General features: G+C 39.9%; 1 protein-coding gene across 1 annotated transcript in view; it reads right to left on the bottom strand.

Moving 5' to 3' along the window:
* LOC148030118 (Tetratricopeptide repeat (TPR)-like superfamily protein) overlaps positions 1-17,126 on the bottom strand; it is a 34,649-nt gene extending 17,523 nt beyond the window's left edge. The window contains exons 1-2 of the mRNA XM_087686396.1: positions 16,703-17,126; positions 16,542-16,613 (exon numbers count right to left, since the gene is read on the bottom strand). Coding sequence (XP_087542522.1) covers positions 16,542-16,613; positions 16,703-17,068 — 438 coding nt within the window. The 5' untranslated portion in view covers positions 17,069-17,126. The remainder of the gene's footprint in view (positions 1-16,541; positions 16,614-16,702) is intronic.
* Positions 17,127-17,901: the final 775 nt, after the last annotated feature.

Below are 17,901 nucleotides of genomic sequence, written 5' to 3'. Positions count from 1 at the left end.
TTGTTGACTGAGGAAGAGTTACACATTGCTAGCCGTGTCAACTCTGGTGACTTCCTAACAGATGTTCTCACATACATCACACAAGTGGGGATTCGACCCTTTGATCTGGACCGCGAAGCTCACTTAGAATACAACCCCCAGTTCTATGATTGGCTCCTTCACAAGTAACTCCTACACCACTATACCGAATGCCCTTGCCCTTCTGACCCTAAATCCTAGGAAGGATTCTTCTCAAGCTGGAAGGGGAGGAGGTAAGGTGAATCAAATCAGGCCAATCAAATCAAAATTAGTGAAACACATAAACATATATTATGAAAAACGGATGGGGTAGGAAAAAGGGCATGGAAAATTTGAAGTAAAGGGCTTGCAGTCACCTTCTATAGAACAACTTCAACCATATGGCAGCAGCTTCTAATGTACAAGGCTTCCTCGACTACATATGTAGTGACCTACTATGGACAACTCCAATAGATGAAGTTTGAGCTAAATGATACTATCCAATCATTATTACTTTATGTTACACAGGTATAGAATCAACTTCGGCACATGCAGTCCACGCTTCTAAATGCTTGTCTAGTAGAGACTATGCTTAATAAACTCCCTCCATAGTTTGATGGCATAGGCAATGCTTTGCAGGCCTAGACATCATCGACACCAATCAGTTTTACACATACATCCTAAATGTTGCTCAAGCATGAGGTGTCATTGAGATTACAAGAAAGGCTTCCATCTAGGTATGATGGCCATGATGAGGCATTTGCAACTTCAAAGAGGAGTGAAAAGAAGAATTTGAAGGCCCAATGCTATCACTATGGTAAGAAGGAACATTTGAGCAAGGATTGTAAGGAGTCAGCAACTTTGAGGACGAAGAAGAAGAAGAAGAAGAAGAAGAAGCATGATACAGACTCTTACAATGAGTCATCCTCCTCCATCAACTCTAACTCGGATCTTCCAAAGGGTAGTAATGATCTAATTATTAACTAATTAGAGCAGGCAACAAATTCACATAAATTAAAATACAAATGTTACCACTTGATTTTGGACAATAGACTTCTAATTGGCCCCAAAATCTAGCACCCCTTGCATTATTTCTTTAGCATCTATCGAGATTGGATGAAATACACTGAGATTTGGCTCCAATCTCCATCTCTTTCCAATGCCTCTTGTTGCCCGAAGTGAACGGCAAGCCTTCAAACCAATTTTCCCCCTCGTTTGATAGGGATTGGCCTTCAATTCATACTTGAGATCACAAGTTATGCCCCTAGTTCAATTGCGGAATAATTGTTTCAATTCCCCAAATTTCAACAGCTGAATTTAAGTGCTAGACCTTCATCTTCTATGCATGGAACCCGAGGTGGCTAGTAAACCCTGTTTTCTACTGAAATTTGGAATTTACAGCAGAATTCCAATTTCCTTTACTCACTCTTCACCCAAAGTTGAAAACAGCCGAGAATTGCTAAGGGGTTATCAATAGATGAGAGAGGAAGTTGAGAGGGAGAGATATCTGATTTCTATCACAAGAAAGTGCTCAAATTTGTTGCCGCCCTACTGGAAATGGCTGACTGACTGCACAGTGCAGCCCACCATCACCAAGAGCGCTACATGCAATCCCTGCTCCTAAAGGCCCCAAAATTGTTGTCCCCTACCTATTGGCAACTTGTAGGAGCCATCACCTGTGTCCAATTGCCTCTTGATCAGCTAGCAGCTGCTCTCTAATAATCTCCAATGGCTGGGCTAATCACCAATGGTTAGGAAATTGTAGCAATACCTTTCTTTCTTCCTCTCCCAACCTCTACAATGCTAGAATAAGGCTCAGCTAGCCCCCAACATCCTTCCCCTCACTTGTATGGGAAGGTTTTGCCAAGTGGTAGCCTTCGAATTGAATTTTCAGCCATTTAATTAATTTTCAAATTTAAAAGTCTAAAAATTTTTAATATCACCCTTTTTCCCTACCCAAAAATTTCAAAAAGCCCATCCATAGTGAAATTGGCTACGCCATTTGGCCTTCCAAGTGGTTCTAAGTATTAAATAGTCCCTAAATTGGCATTAATTAATTAATGCCTAGTTCCTAATGTCACCATTGATGTTTAATGGCTAATTAAATACCTTTGGCCAAAAATGACACCATGTATCACATACTATCTTACCAATATAACTTATTACAACTTCTGCCTTTGATACCCACTAACATCTTGGGGTCTAGAGCCAAACCTTATATGGCTTAACTCACATGTGCACCTCAAATGTGCACATTTAATTGATGTCCAAGCCAAATGCTAAACAAAACATCAAAAAAACGCATCCCTATAACAAGAAGGTGTTCATGCATAAACAAACTACCTTTAAGGTTTGAGGAGGTTCAGCCAATTTTACAAGTGAGTTCCCTTCCAAGGAGTTTGACAGGTTTTGTGGCCGACATGTGGTCGGCATGGGATAAAGATAGTTCTCTCATATGAATACACCACTGGAGAAAGGTGAGGTGGAGTGACAAAATTGGACCATGTTGGTGTTAGAGATTCAATCATCCCTTGGAGAGGCACAAGGAATATACTAATGTACAATTAGTACTCTCAAGCACAATTACATTTTCTCTATACAGGTCCGATAGTTCCATGCAATCGTCAGTTGGTTTCCAGCTTTTTTGAGCAATCAGGCAGGTCACGACAGCCTGCATAGGGTGCCATGTGGCATGTGCATTTATTGCGCAGCATTTTTTATCATTATTTTATTGCTGCAATTTGATTTATGCAGCAGACTTCCAATTTTAACTGGCTGATTTGATCAATTTTTCCCCAACTTTTTGGCCTATTTATAGGTTGGGCCTGCCCTAGTCGCTTCTCACTTGAGTTTTATAGGTGGAGAGAGATTCTCACAGAGATACACTCAACAGCCCGTTGTACATATCTGCTTCCTTCATTTCAACATTCATCTATTGCAGATTTCTCCATTCTATTCTCTCTTTCTCTCCTACTCTTCTTTCCATGTTCATTTTCTTTCAGTCCGGTCATACACTTCCGCATTTGCTGCACTCTAACATGGTATTAGAGCAATGTTGAAGGGCTGATTGATCGTGGGCAGACCTGAAGGGGAGATTTCAGTGTGATAAAAGGCTGTGTTTTCAACATTTGAGGGCAATTAGAAGGGCTGTGAATCGACACAAGGCCAAGACAAGCAAAGAAGTATGGGAAAGGAGCACAGTTGCTGATTTTTTGCAGATTTTGCTGTTCATGAAGGAGAAAAGTCTGCGTTTCAGCCTTCTACAGCAGATTTTGAGTTTCCATCGCCTCCAGTGGTTGAAATTAATTCCAAACGAGTGGAGGAAGTCCTAGCAAGCTGCATTTTCAGAGTCAAAGGGAGACTACCCTTGTTTTTGTGCAAGTTATTCACATGACAATGTCTTCCGAGCTCAACATGGAGTTTCAAGCCATTATGGACCATAAGGTCCCCATGTTACGAGCTCATCCTCAAGATCAAAAGCTCGATATGGAGAATTATTACATTTGGCAGGTAGTGATGCTTGCCATCTTGGAGTCGTATGATTTGGTAGAGCTGGTGACCAAGGCCATAAATCGTCCTATAGTCTGTGATCTATCCAACCTTTCTTCTAATAAGAAAGCTGAGTTGGTGAAAGTACAGGTACATTGGAACAAGCTAAATGCCTACATATGATCATTCCTATTTCTCTCTTACACTCCGAATGTAATAGCCACACTAAGCATTGGACCATTGCTCGAGAGATATGGCTAGAATTGGATCAATTGTACAATCTATTAGAATTTGACAATTCTATGGGCAGTGCCCAATGTTTTAGTCAGTTGGTTTGTAGTGTAAACACAATTAAGTTAATAAGTTGTGTGGCCACTTTTAGAGTTAGTTTTAGGGTTAGCTAACTTTAGTTGAGTTAGGGGTTTTGTCTACCTTAGACCTAAGGTTGTACTTTCATTCTATCACTTTTAGTTCAACAAGTACACTCTTATCGTTTTAGTTCACACTGTCTACTCTCACACTCTCATTTCTCTCTTCTCCATAGCTAGTTCAATTTTTCAAAAGTAGATGATTCTTATGATAAATATGCATTTGTGAGCTCATTGTCAAATGATGATGAGCCTACTTCCTTGGAGAAGGCATGGACTCGCATCTGAATTTCCTAACAATACACAAATTTCAAGTGCTGAATTTAGTGTACAATGCCTTCACCAATTGGCGCAGGTCCTGAGGTGGTTGTCAAACCCAATTTCTACGAAAATTTAGGGTTTACAACAGAGATCTCTCTATTGTCCGCCAAATGTGACTGAAATCTGATCCAAAAGGCTGAGAAATGCTGAGATTGACAGAGCACAAGCTCGAGAAGGTGAGAGAATGCCAGAAGAGAGAGAGAATTTCAGAAATTCTTCGTGAAAAAGGCCTTCAAATTACCTGCATCTTGTCAAATACTACCCAAGAGCTGTCATCTACTGCCAGAGATGCCAGAATTTGCTATCGCTAGCCATCAACCAATGCTATCACCAACTCCAGGAAGCCTCAAAATTGTTGTCGCCTACTGCTAATTGGTCTTCTCCTATCCCCAACTGCCTCAAGAGGTCCTCCAATGGCCATAGATCAAACCACCAACATCTCCTCCCTCTCTCTTGTGGGTTGACATTGAATACCTCTCTCTAGCCTCCAAAGACGTTTTTTAGTCTTGCATAAGCATTTTTACCAAGTGGCAACCTTCTAAACCCATTTTTCAACATTATTCGGTCATTTAATTAACTTTCGAAATTAAATCATTCTAAAAATTCAATTCAACCCTTTTGACCCTGCCCAAAATTAAATGTGTTTATCCATAATTTAATTGTCTAGGCCATTTGCAACCTGAAGCAGTCTCCAACCTCTATTGACCCTTAGACTGGTATTAATTAATTAATCAATACTAGTCCCTAGTGTCACCATTGACACTTATAGATCAAACCACTATCCTAGGGTCACATCTATTACCAATTGACCACCAAAACTAGTCAACATAACTTATCACAACTTTTGCCCGTTGCATTCTCGAGATCCTTGGCCTGTTGTTATCAACAAGATTAAAGCATCTCAAAATTTCACGTCCCCATGATAGACCTCCCCTTGGAAAATCCTCAATCGTCCTTGATTACACTACATCGTGTCAAAAGAAAAGCATGCTGCACTAGAATTTCCATAGAGCGTCATAGTCACAACATTGCACACTCTTGTCCAACCATGCTACATACCCCCAAACCTTGCTGAAAATTTCCAGCCAGCGTAAACAATCTAGAACTATTGCTAGAGACCCATTGGATACCTCCATAGCTCATGTTTCTCAACTATTCTGACTTTTGAACCATAGTAAAGCACATTTTCAGCAAAAACCATGGCTGAAACTGTCAATGGCATTTGCTAACATGTTGTTGTCCATGGAACCAACTATAAACCATTGAAAACTGAGCATAAACTGATCATAAATTGATCATTTGCTGATTTGAGAACTGATTACAAAGTGCTGCAAATGTCATCCTAAGCTGATCACAAACTCATTGCAAAAATTGAGCACCAATTGATGTAAAAACTGATGCATAACTAATCCCAAAAGTGATCAAAAACAGTTTTTAAACTGATCAAAAACAGTTTTTAAACTGATCAAAAACTGAGTTGAAACTTATCAAAATTTTTGTCTCAAAACTAAGGCAAAAACTCATGCCCAACTAATCATAAAGTGATGCAAAAGTATAGTTTCATCTACATACATCTCACAGTGACTAGTAGACTGAGTAGTGACCTCATAGCAAACATACTGTCAACACAGTACCTTGGATGAATGTTAAATACATTCGAGATCTACCACATACAAGAGCTATCCAAAACTTGTGGAGTGGAAGTGCTACCTTTCTCTTGAGCATCAGTCAATGCTCCAAACCCCTGATCTGTTGAACCTAACTGAGCCCAAACTGAAGTCGGCTCTAACTGAAAGGCATCTAGGTAAAGCTACAACAACAGAGGATGGTCTACCAAGTCATCCTCTTCCATCCATTTGGCAATACAATCTCTCTTCCTTTTAACTTTTTCGGCCTTTTCTTTTCAAAACGCAGAAATATATAATCACCCTACGCAAAGTGCAAAGCGCATCTACCATGATCAGCTGCCCTCTTTTGCTTTTCTTGCGATCTCTAAAGTGCATACTTTATCTCTGCATAGGCTACATCCAAGTTTTCCACATAACAATCAACCTCAAAGATCTTATCCTTAGTTTGCAAGATAGGTGGTACCTTCTTGCTACCCTCAAGCACCTCAAATGAAGCTTTGCCAGTGGAACTATGCACTATGTCGTTGTAAGCAAACTCAACCAAGGGACAAATACTACTCCCGCGGTGTGTTGTGCTCTAAAATATAGCACCTCAAAAGATCTAATAATATGGAATTTGCTTCCTCAAACTAACCATCTATCTACGGATGGAAGGATGATGAGAATTTTAGTGTGGTACCCATATTCTCAAACAATGCCCTCCAAAATAAATTGGTCATTCGAGGGTCTCGACCACTAATGATCGACTCATGCATACCATGATACTTAAAGATACTTAAAGATGTACTGCAGAAACAATCATGTCATATAATCAGCCTTTATTTTCTTTCTCATCAGAATAAAATGGACTTATTTGTTAAACTTGCAAATGATAGTTCATATCCCATCATTCCCCGTAGGTGTTCTAAGAAGCTTAAAAATAAAGTCCATTGCAACGCTCTGTCAAGGCCTATCTAGAATAGACAAGGGCTACAACAAACCTGGCATCTTTTGCCTATCATGCTTTACCTTCTGACATAAGATACATGTCCCGACAAACTATTCTACATTATACCTCAAAAATAAAAGAAATGCTCCACTGCCTTGACCATGGCATCAAGACCTTTGTGTCTTGCATACGGAGAAGCATGACCATGATACTTAAAGATGTGCTGCAGAAACAATCGTGCCATATAATCAACCTTTATTTTCTTCTTCATCGGAATGAAATGGGCTTGTTTGCTAAACTTGCAAATGATAGTCCATATCCCATCATTCCCCGTAGATGTCCTAGAAAGCTCAAAAATAAAGTCCATTGCAATGCTCTGCCAAGGCCTATCTAGAATAGACAAGGGCTACAACAAACCCGGCATCTTTTGCCTATCATGCTTTACCTTCTAACATAAGATGTGTGTTCCAACAAACTATTCTACATTATACCTCAAAGCTGACTAATAAAAGAAATGTTCCACTGCCTTAACCACATCAATACCTCTATGTCTTGCATACGGAGAAGTATGACTTTCAGTGATAACTCTCGACCTTAACTGCTTGGTTACACACAGTCGTCCATGCATCATCAAAAATCCATCTCTTAGCACAAAGTGTTGCTCATGCCTCTAGCCAATGCAAAGCTGATCATAAACATTAGCAAATTCCGAATCAACAACATATTACTCTTTCATAGCATCCAACTTAGTGTGATAAACCATGCTGACGACTGAAATTTGTGGCTTACGTGACAATGTGTCAACCACAACATTCTTTTTACCATCAATATGTACAATTTGAAAATGAAACATAGAGAGAAATTGTGCCCATCTCATATAATACTCTGCCAACTTTATCTACATCAAAAAGTACGTCAAAGTTTGATAATCTATCTATACTATAAAACCAGTCCCCAATAAATAGTGTTTCTATATAGACTGCATGAATTACAGCCAAGAGCTCTTTCTCATAGACCGGCAAATTCTTTTTTACACCATGGAGAGTTCGCTCTCATAAGCCACAACTTGGCCATCCTACATAAAAACAACCCCAATGTTGTTACCATATGCATCACACTAAACTAGGAATAACATCCTTAGATTGGGTAACACAAGCACAGAATCTAAAGTCATCTTTTCCTTCAACTTTTCAAGTGCTGAAATTTCCACTGCTGTCAATCTAAATGGCACATCCTTCTTCTGCAAAGTATGTAATGGAGATGCAATTTCAACAAACACATGTACATACTTTCTACAGTAAGAACATAAACCCAAGAAGCTGCAAAACTCATGCACATTTCTCAAAGGTGGCCATGATCGTATTGCCTTAACCTTTCAAGGTCCATGCGAATACCATCAACTAATACAATATGCCCCAAAAAGTGGATTTCATGCAAAAAGATTTCACTTTTCTTCTCATTGATAACCAGCCTATGCTCATGCAATTCATTGAATACAATGTCTATGTGTCTTCTATGTTGTATCTCGTTCTTTAAATAGACAATATCAATTGATACAATATGCCCCAAAAAGTGGATTTCATATCAAAAAAATTCACTTTTCTTGTCATTGATAACTAGTATATGCTTACGCAATTTATTGAACACAATGTCCAAGTGTCTTCTATGCTCTACCTCATTCTTTGAATAAACAATTATGTCATTAAAGAAAGTGTCCACAAATCCTCTATGTGGCCTGAAAATGTGATTCATGATCCGATTGAAAGTTGTAGGAGCATTCGTAAGCCCCAAAGGCATGACAAGAAACTCCTATAGCCCAAAAGATGTTCTAAAAGCTGTCTTAGGCACATCCTCCGAACTAATGTGTATATGATAATATCCACTTTTCAAATCTATACGACTAAATATGGTTGCCCCCTGTTATCTATCCATAACATCATCGATCCAAGGAATCAAAAAGTGATCCTTTATCATGATCTTATTTAGAGCACAATGATCAATGCATATACGCCATGAGCCATCCTTTTTCTACACCAAAAGCACTTGAGAACAAAAAGAATATGAGCTAGGCTAAATCAACCCTTTTTTCTAGCAACTCATACACCTGACCCATAATCTCCTCCTGCTAGGCTGCACTGACTCTATAGGGTGGCTTATTAGGTGGGCTACTTCCGAGGATAAGATCTATGCCATGATCTTCTGACCTTTCAGGTAATAGTTGCCGTGAAAATGACTGAGAGAAGCAATCAACATACATTTTCAAAAATGACATGCGATCCTTCTCTAACTTAGACATATTCCCAACATTCTCACTATCATCTTTATCCTTAGTAAAAAAAACCAAATACATTGAAAGATGATTTTTCATTACTTTAGAAATGACAAGTACAAATACAACAGGGACAGATTCACCTTTCAACTTTACATCAAGTGTGAGTGCCTTTCCCTTATGTTGAATACTGATCTCTTTTGCGCGAGAATCAATCGCTGCATGCATACAGTGACACCATGGCATACCAAACAATATATCAATAACCCTCAAGTGGAGCAATGAATAACTCTTTGCTGTCCACATATCCATGTATATGCAACCGAAGCTTTCCAATGAGTGGTGTGACACGCTCTGCATGGCCTTTACATGTCCTTCCAACTTCTCCCATGGGTCCCATCTCATCTTCTCTGATGCCTAGACGGGTTGCCATGTTAACAGAGATGAAGTTGGCTCATGCATCGTTATCAAAGAAAATAAATGCATGCTAATCTCTAATTTTGCCCCATGCTCTGCACAACTCAGTAGCATCATCATCGGGCTAACACCAATCCTACTGATATTTTGGGCTTCTTACATTTACAATCTCCTTGATTTTTTGATTTTCCAGCTTACTACATATTGGGACAATCCCTTGCAATGTGACCCTCTTGTTCACAAATAAAACACTAATTTGCAGCCATCAATTCCCTAAGTTGTGCAAATGTTTTCGAGCCCTTTCTTTGTTGTTTTGGCATCTTTTCAGGCTGATTTTCAAATCTGTCCCTTTTCTCAGCCTTAAACCACTTTTTATTCAGCTTCTCCCCACTCTCTAGGAAGCCCAAATCCTTTCCACACAGCAAAGCATCAACTATAGCAATAGTCTCTATGAGCTGAGACACGCTTGACACAGTGGATTTAATGCAAAAATCGTTGATTCCTTTGGGCAGCCCACAAACTTATCTTTCCACTTGCTCATGAAGGGGTATGGGGTGATAAGAAGTGATGGACAACAATGCATCCCAAAACTTCTTATTGTATTGCTCCAAATTCTTACATTCCTTTGTATCCAACTTATTCCAAGTTGTCATGATGTCCACCTCAAAGGTACTTGTCAACCAATTCAATACAAACATTTGCTTGAATTGTACCCACGTTGACAGTGCTCTACCTTGCATAAGAAGAGTGAACCACACCTGCAATGCATTCCTATTCAAGAAAATGGCTGCATTTCGAATCTTCGAGAACTCGGTAAAGTTCCCCTATAAATAGGCTACATCAAACAGCTGAATGAAAGTCAAAGCTTTCAGCCTATCTTGTGCACCGTTGAAGGACTCAAACTTCATTGCTTTACCACCCTCATCATTGTCTTTTGCTGCCCCTTTGGGTGTCAAGTTATCATACACTGGCTGTTGCAAAAAGGTTGCATTTGCTGAATTTAGATCAAAACCAACACCAAATGGAGCATTTTCATGACAAGTACTCATTCCTTGAGCCCCATAAGCATTCAGGGGTGCAGATGCATTACCCAACATGCTACTTTGTGCTTTACGCATCAAACCAATGCTGCCATACATAGAGTTTTGCACATTTCCAACCATACCTGAAAACATTAGGCCTTGCACACCATGCATTGGCTGCTAGATACCATAGGGATTTGTGCCATACATTCCCGTATGCGGTCCATGTCCAACCGTAGCATGATAAATCGTGCTTCCACCAAAATATCCTAACTACCCCATCATAGCATGCATATCTAACTGTCCAAAATCCACTGGATTGGCACTTTCATAATGGCCTTGCATTTGAATTCCTTGCCCTATTTTGTTTCATTTGCATCTTTGGGAGCTTCAAATAAAAGCTTTGGCATTACCTTCGGTGCACCTTGTTGTCCCGAAGGTGTAAAAAATGTCTTCTTCTTCTTGTCCTTGCTGACCTTCTTTGGAGCATTCAAAAGTCGGGTAAACTAAGGACCCTTTGCCAATTCAGCAAAGAGATTTGCTACTATCCTCATTCGATTCTTAAACTAGTCATCAAATTCCTCTTCACTTTGCTAGTCAATACCCCTTTCGATATTTCTTAACTTGATTGCTAATGGAATGAACACAAGCTGAGATTCACAATCTCCTTTGCAGTTCCAAAAGTCGCTTTTGCCATAGCAACGATCAACAATCAATTCAAGCCAATTTCCCCTTGATTTTTCACCGAAGACTTGCACAAATGGAACCTCCAACTGGCCAAATGCTGCCCCAATTACAATGAATGGGCCGGCATCTAAATTCCCTGACAATTATACAAGTTTTAGGTGTTGATTCAATGACAATGCCTTCACCAATTGGCATGGGTCCCAAGGTGGCTATCAAGCCCTAATTTCTGCAGAAATTTAGGGTTTAAAGCAGAGATCTCTCTGATGTCCACTAAATGTGACTGAAATCTGATCCAAAAGCCTGAGAAATGCTAAGATTGACTGAGCATAAGCTGGAGAAGGTGAGAGAATGCCAAAAGAGAGAGAAATTCAGAAATTCTTCACGAGAAAGACCTTCAAATTGGCTGCATTCTGTCAAATACTGCCCAAGAGCTATCTCCTACTGCCAAGGATGCTAGAATTTGCTGTCGCCAACCATCCGCTACTATCACCAACTCCAAGAAGCCTCAAAATTGTTGTCACCTCTGCTGCTAATTGGTCTTCTCCTTCCCCTGATTGCCTCAAAAGGTCCTGCAATGGCTATAGATTAGATCAGCAATATCTCCTCTCTCTTTCTTGCAAGTTGAATGCGTTGAATGCATCTCTCCAGTCTCCAAAGACGTTTTTCAGTCTTGCATAGGCATTTTTACCAAGTGGCAGCCTTCTAAACCCATTTTTCAGCATTATCCAATCATTTAATTAATTTTTCAAAATTAAATTCAACCCTTCTAACCCTACCCAAAATTAAATTTAAACATCCATAATTTAATTGCCTAGGCCATTTGCAACTTGAAGCGATCCCCAACCTCTATTGACCCTTAGACTAGCATTAATTAATTAATTAATGCTAGTCCCTAGTATCACCATTGACACTTATTGGTCAAACCACTGTCCTAAGATCACATCTAATACCAACTAACCACCAAAATCCAATCGCCATAACTTATCACAACTTTTTCCTTTGACACCCACTACATTCTCAAGGTCCTTGGCCTATTACCATAAAATAACTACCATATGCAACACATGTGCTAAACAACCTTACACATTTGATTAATAACTTAATCAAATGCTAGCAACAAGATTAAAGCATATCAAAATTTCACGTCCCCGTGACACATGGGGATCTTATTGAGTTGCTACTTGGCAAGAAAGCCATTGGAACCAAATGGGTCTAAAACTAAAGCACAAGGTTGATGATACTATAGACAAGTACAAGGCACATTTAGTAGCCAAAGGCTATGCACAAAAAAAGAGCATCGATTATGAGAAGACATTTGCTACTACATCCCATATGAGTACAATTAGGTGTGTCATTGCTATGGTTGCCAATTATGATTGGAAGGTACATTAGTTGAGCATAAAGACGGCATTCCTAAATGAGGACCTACATGATGATGTCTATGTGTCATAACCTCCAAGGTTTGTGATGAAAGGCAAAGAGCATATGGTTTGCAAATTGCATAGAGCTATTTATGGCTTAAAGCAAGCTCCTTGTGCATGGTATGCTAAGGTTGATGCCTATTTGGCCAACATTGGGTTCACAAATAGTCGAATTGTACCCACTCTCTACACTAAGAATGAAAAGGGGAACCTATTGGTTGGCATTCTATATGTACATGATATGTTACTCACCCAACCAATCAAGCATAAAATTGCATATTTCAAGGCTAAACTGAAACAAGCATTTGCTATGTTAGATATGGACTGTTTATACTACTATTTGGGGATTCAATTCACCCAAAATCCGCATGGCATCATCATGTCACAATCATAGTATGTGAATAAGCTTTTATATAGGTATAATATGCAAGATTGCAAACCTATATGCACTCCTATGGAGCTAGGGCTCAAGCTATCCATGCATGATGGTGAAGAGATATCTAATGTTGCAATTTACAACCACCCTGTTGGCAGTCTTATTTACCTTTGCAATACACGTCCTAACATAGAGTTTGCAGTATCTCAAGTGAGCAAGTTTATGCACAATCCACAGACAATACATTAATAAGATATCAAGTGGATCTCCGAATATTTGCAAGGTACTCAATCATATGTTTTATTATTTCTTGGGGGGCAGACTTATACTTACACGCTTACTGTCCAAGGACAGACAAATTTTTGAGATATTTTGTCACCAATGTCTCATAGTAGCATATAAGACCATCCTATCAAAAATGCCTCTGAATATATATGACCATGGACTCCTCGCCTTTCACCAAGGCCACCAAAGTATCCCCTCGTGAGCTCAAACTAGGAGTCAATCTCACTCGCTATTAAATAAATAGCCCATCATGAACTTGGATATCAATCCCAGTTTTAGAATTTGAATTTGCCAGACTTCAGCCGATGCGTCAGAAACGTGTCTCTCTGGAACTTGTGTACCTCTATGCTTGTATAGATAAGGCGCAATTGCCCCATCTCACAACCCTCTGACATTCCCCCTTTGGCATCAAAGAGTTGTGAGAGATGACAGCATCACCTGGACTAGAAAGCAACAAAGGAAGGGGCAATCAAGCCCTTCCCGCTATCTGAATAAGTGGATCCCCTCTACGCCACAGACTTCCCCTTGGCCAAAGGATCGGAGTTGGAGCTTGAGGAAGAGGATGATGCATCGGAGGAGTTCGCATCTCGCTTCCTACTTATTCTCCCTCTTCAACTTATCACAATAATAATATTGAACCTTCGACTTCTTTTTCTTGTCACCCCTCTCTAAAGCTGTAAAGGCCTCACTGGAACCTCCATAATGAGATGAGATCCTTCTCTATAAACATAAAGATGTCTCATGCTCAAGCAACATTGAGGACATATGAGTAAAGCTCACAAGTGTAGAAGATGTTTGTGCCCTCAAAGCATTCGTCACTCTGAAAGGGCAAACTACATATGCTAAAGCTGATCTTGTACCTATGTAACATGGAGTAAAAATGACTACATGGTATCCTTAGACTCAAACTTCATCTGCTGAAGCTGTCCATAAAGCGTCACAGCACCCATGGGGAAGGTGCCTCGTACAACATCTAAAGCTTCGACCATATTATTAGTGATGTTCTACAAGAGGTAACCACCAATAGAACTTTAGAAATACACCAAAGCAGTGCAGAATAAGAAGGGTTTCGTCCGAATCCCATGTAAGCACAACTTCCTCATGGTTGTCCTCATCAAAATCTTCGGGAAGAGAAAAAGGACACTCAGACCAAGGAATAGCTCCACATACAACGTAGCACATCCGCTTTTGCACAAATCAAGCTTTCATCACAACACTCCATGTAAGATAGTCAGGACCATGTAACTTACCATCTATAGAAGTGCACGAGGAGCCATCTGGAGAGGAAAAGAAGAGAAGATAGAGGAGAGAGGGTACATGGAGAGGGAATACAGCCAAACCAACAGCAAAGACTTCACAAAATGAGAGTTCACATGTAGTATAACCAAAAATCTAAAAAAAACTAAGGCCAATTGCTGCAAAATGAGGAAAAACCAATCAAAAAAAGTAAAAACGGCATATACAAACAATCGCCCAACCATGGTTAGGGATAGAAAACCAAAAACAGAGGCTGGTGAAGCATTGAATGCAGCAAACTGACAATTGCAAGCTGAAATCTAGGCACACGTTGAAAACGCGGGTTACTTATCTAAAAAACGCAGGCCTGATTAGCAAGGGGAAGAAAGGCCTATAATTGGCAAAAAAATCGCAGCAAGAAACGAGATCCTGCAACTAATACCATGTGAGAAGTGGTGCAACAATGAAAGCGTAGACAAGTGCTGAAATGAACTACTGAATACAAGACAAAGAAGAAAGAAAACAAAAGAACAAAAGAACACTGCAAAGAAAGAAAACTCAAAGATATGCTCGGAAAATGGAATCCATATGCCAAATTCGAGATTGACAAGTACAACAATGAGTCACTGGCTACGTGGGCATCGACACCAGCTCCTCTCTCCAACAGGAAGATCACTTGAATAATGATGATGACTAAATGAGAGGAGGAGGAGCCACTGAATAAATAGACCCAAAATATGTCAAATAAGGCAGTTGGTCGACCAGCGCCTAAATAATCACTACGATGACCATGCCTAAAATACCCAGTAATGTCAAGCATAGCCCAAAATCAAACATGAGATGTCTAGACTAATAACATCTAGCAACAATTCTGAAATGTTTTTCAGTTTTATCTTATTTTTATACTATCTAGAATTTTTCAACAAGTTTTTGGAATATGTGGCATGGCTAGATAATAGTGGCCAATATTGTGACTGTGATGCCTTATGAAAGTTCCAATGCTCAAGGGGGGGGGGGTCTATCAGAGGGATGTGAAATTTTTGAGATTTTTTAATCTTACTAGTAACATTTAATTAAATTAATAATCAAATGTGTAAGATTGTTAAGCACACTTCTTTGGTAGCTTAACATATAGTCACCTTGTAGCCTTCTTCCTTAAAATTTATGAGCACAAAGGGTTGTGATGATTAAGGGAGGTTGCTAGATTTCATGAAGTCCACTCATTTTGGACTGCAAGTGGCAATTTACATAGTCAACAACAAGTCAAATGAGAAGATTGCACATTACACTCAATGGACTACAATCCATATGGTTTGGCAAAAGTGTAAAGTGGTAGTGTTGTCCCTATCCTATTACCCCTCCCCCCCAAATCATAAAGGGAACATGATAATGTGCATGATAAGGCCTTTGAACTTTCAAGATATTTGTTAAGTCCATATTATGAATCTTTCTTTTGCTCTAAATCCAAATTTTGAAAATTTAGTTGTTATTCCCATCGTATTTTCTCTTCTTTGTTACACAAAAAGGAAAATATGGCAATCCACAAAGGAATAGTTGTCTTCTCATTTATACACATTGATATTGCATTGAAATTTGCGTATCTTGGGTATATGGGATTTGATTCCACATCCCCTCTCTCCCCTATATTGGACTTTATAAAGAGCAAAGCAAACTAGATGACCCAATATCCATTGTACGACCTTGAGGTGAAGAGGTTGGGCTCGCTTGGGAAAATTGTTGAAGGCAAAGATTGTAAAATTCTATAGGCAACAGAACTTTGAAAACTTTCGATCTCCATGTCTTGTTGAAATCTAATAAAGAGAATAGTGATCACTCGATGAATTCGTTGCAATTCATGCGATGCGGTTAAAGACAAGGCTGTGTTGCATAAAAACCCATCCAAAAAAATTTCTCTAAGAGAGTCCTTCATGTAGGCAATTGAAAGCTAAGCACATGGATATCTCCTGATGAGAAAATCTCTAATGTAAACATAGATATAAATAATGAGTCTAAACGTTTCCAAATGACAGAAGTGACGACGTAAATCCTATGCTCTTTACCAGGAAGAAAAATACCCATACAAGCTGAACCAAATACCTTGATGGTTCCTCCATACACCATAATGGCGGGACGGTTGCAGCGGCCCAATGCAATAACTGTGCCTGGCATCTACATTAGGCAGCTGTCAGAGTTGATACAGAAACAAGTGTGGCAACTTGGACAAGTAAAGACCAGGAGGTGCTGAAATCGTAGCTTACATTCATGTTGCATCCGGGAATAGAGATTTTGGTGATCCCCACCTGAACCTTGTGCATGCCCTGTTCGCTCAATCCGACGCTGGAGAGGATGGCCTGGGAGCCGCCCTGGGACTTGGGCTGCGTCACCCTGCTGCTGTGCTTGTTCAGGCGAGGGGCAGGAGAGTCCAGGGCAACAGAGTATACTCTGACAGGATGTGGCTTAAGGCACCTGCTGAAGAAGGGCCTTGGGAGGCTTTTGTGGAGCCATGAGCCGGCCATGCCTGTGGGTGAGACAGAGTCCAATGTGCTCCTGCTTGTGAGGGAAGAGGCCATGTCTGGGCAATGGAGCTCTGTGGGCGAAGTGCCCCCTAAGCGGCAGAATGCCATTAAGTGAGCTCTATTACCGGTTGTTGCGTATCAGAATAGCAGGCAAATATATATATGCAACCTTTTGCTTGCAATTGGCGACCAAAAAGGCTTGTGTCACATGGATGTGGCATGACGTTATTGGCTATCGGAGTATTATCTCTTATTTTACGCTTCCAAGAATCCCATCCCAACAAGGAAACAGAGTCTCTAAGTATTTAAAGAAATAATATATATATATATATATATCTCTCTCTCTCTCTCTCTCTCTTAGGATTTAAAAAATAAGGCCCGTTACACACCGCCATTGCCCGCCTAGTTTGTGAGCACAGAAAAACTTGACTTGGGCACCGCCACTCGGTTACACACTGGGTAGCAGATATATTTTTCTACCTAGCAGTTGTCCGATGACCGTACGCCGGTGTTTACACACCGCTCACCACTTAGTCATCGATCACTTTCCAACCTAACATAAAAAATCAATATTAATCAATTTAATACCAAGCTTTTACACTAGTCAATCTTTGATTATCGCAACACTAATCAACATTGGTCAAACATTGTCACAAATATTAAAAATAACAATATTGTTTTAATACAATTAACACCAACTCTATCGAACAATAGAGAGTAGGGGAGTTGAACCCCTTCACCATGTTATTGAAGCATGTATCTACCCAGCTCTCTACGAGAAGGTGGAAAGAGGGAAATTTTATTGACGCACCACCACTCTTTCCAGCTTCCCACCTGCAATGCAAACGGCTCCATTCAGTCGTCACTATCTTCGTCGTCCACCTCTTCTGTTGAATCAGTATCTCCAAATATCGTTCTCACATTTGCATTTACTCTTTCTC

The sequence above is a fragment of the Lygodium microphyllum genome, chromosome 10, assembly GCF_053477565.2.
Source record: "Lygodium microphyllum isolate KBCC chromosome 10, Lygodium_microphyllum_v1.1.10, whole genome shotgun sequence".
Classification (NCBI taxonomy): domain Eukaryota; kingdom Viridiplantae; phylum Streptophyta; class Polypodiopsida; order Schizaeales; family Lygodiaceae; genus Lygodium; species Lygodium microphyllum.
This window is presented reverse-complemented; position numbering and strand designations above follow the sequence as displayed.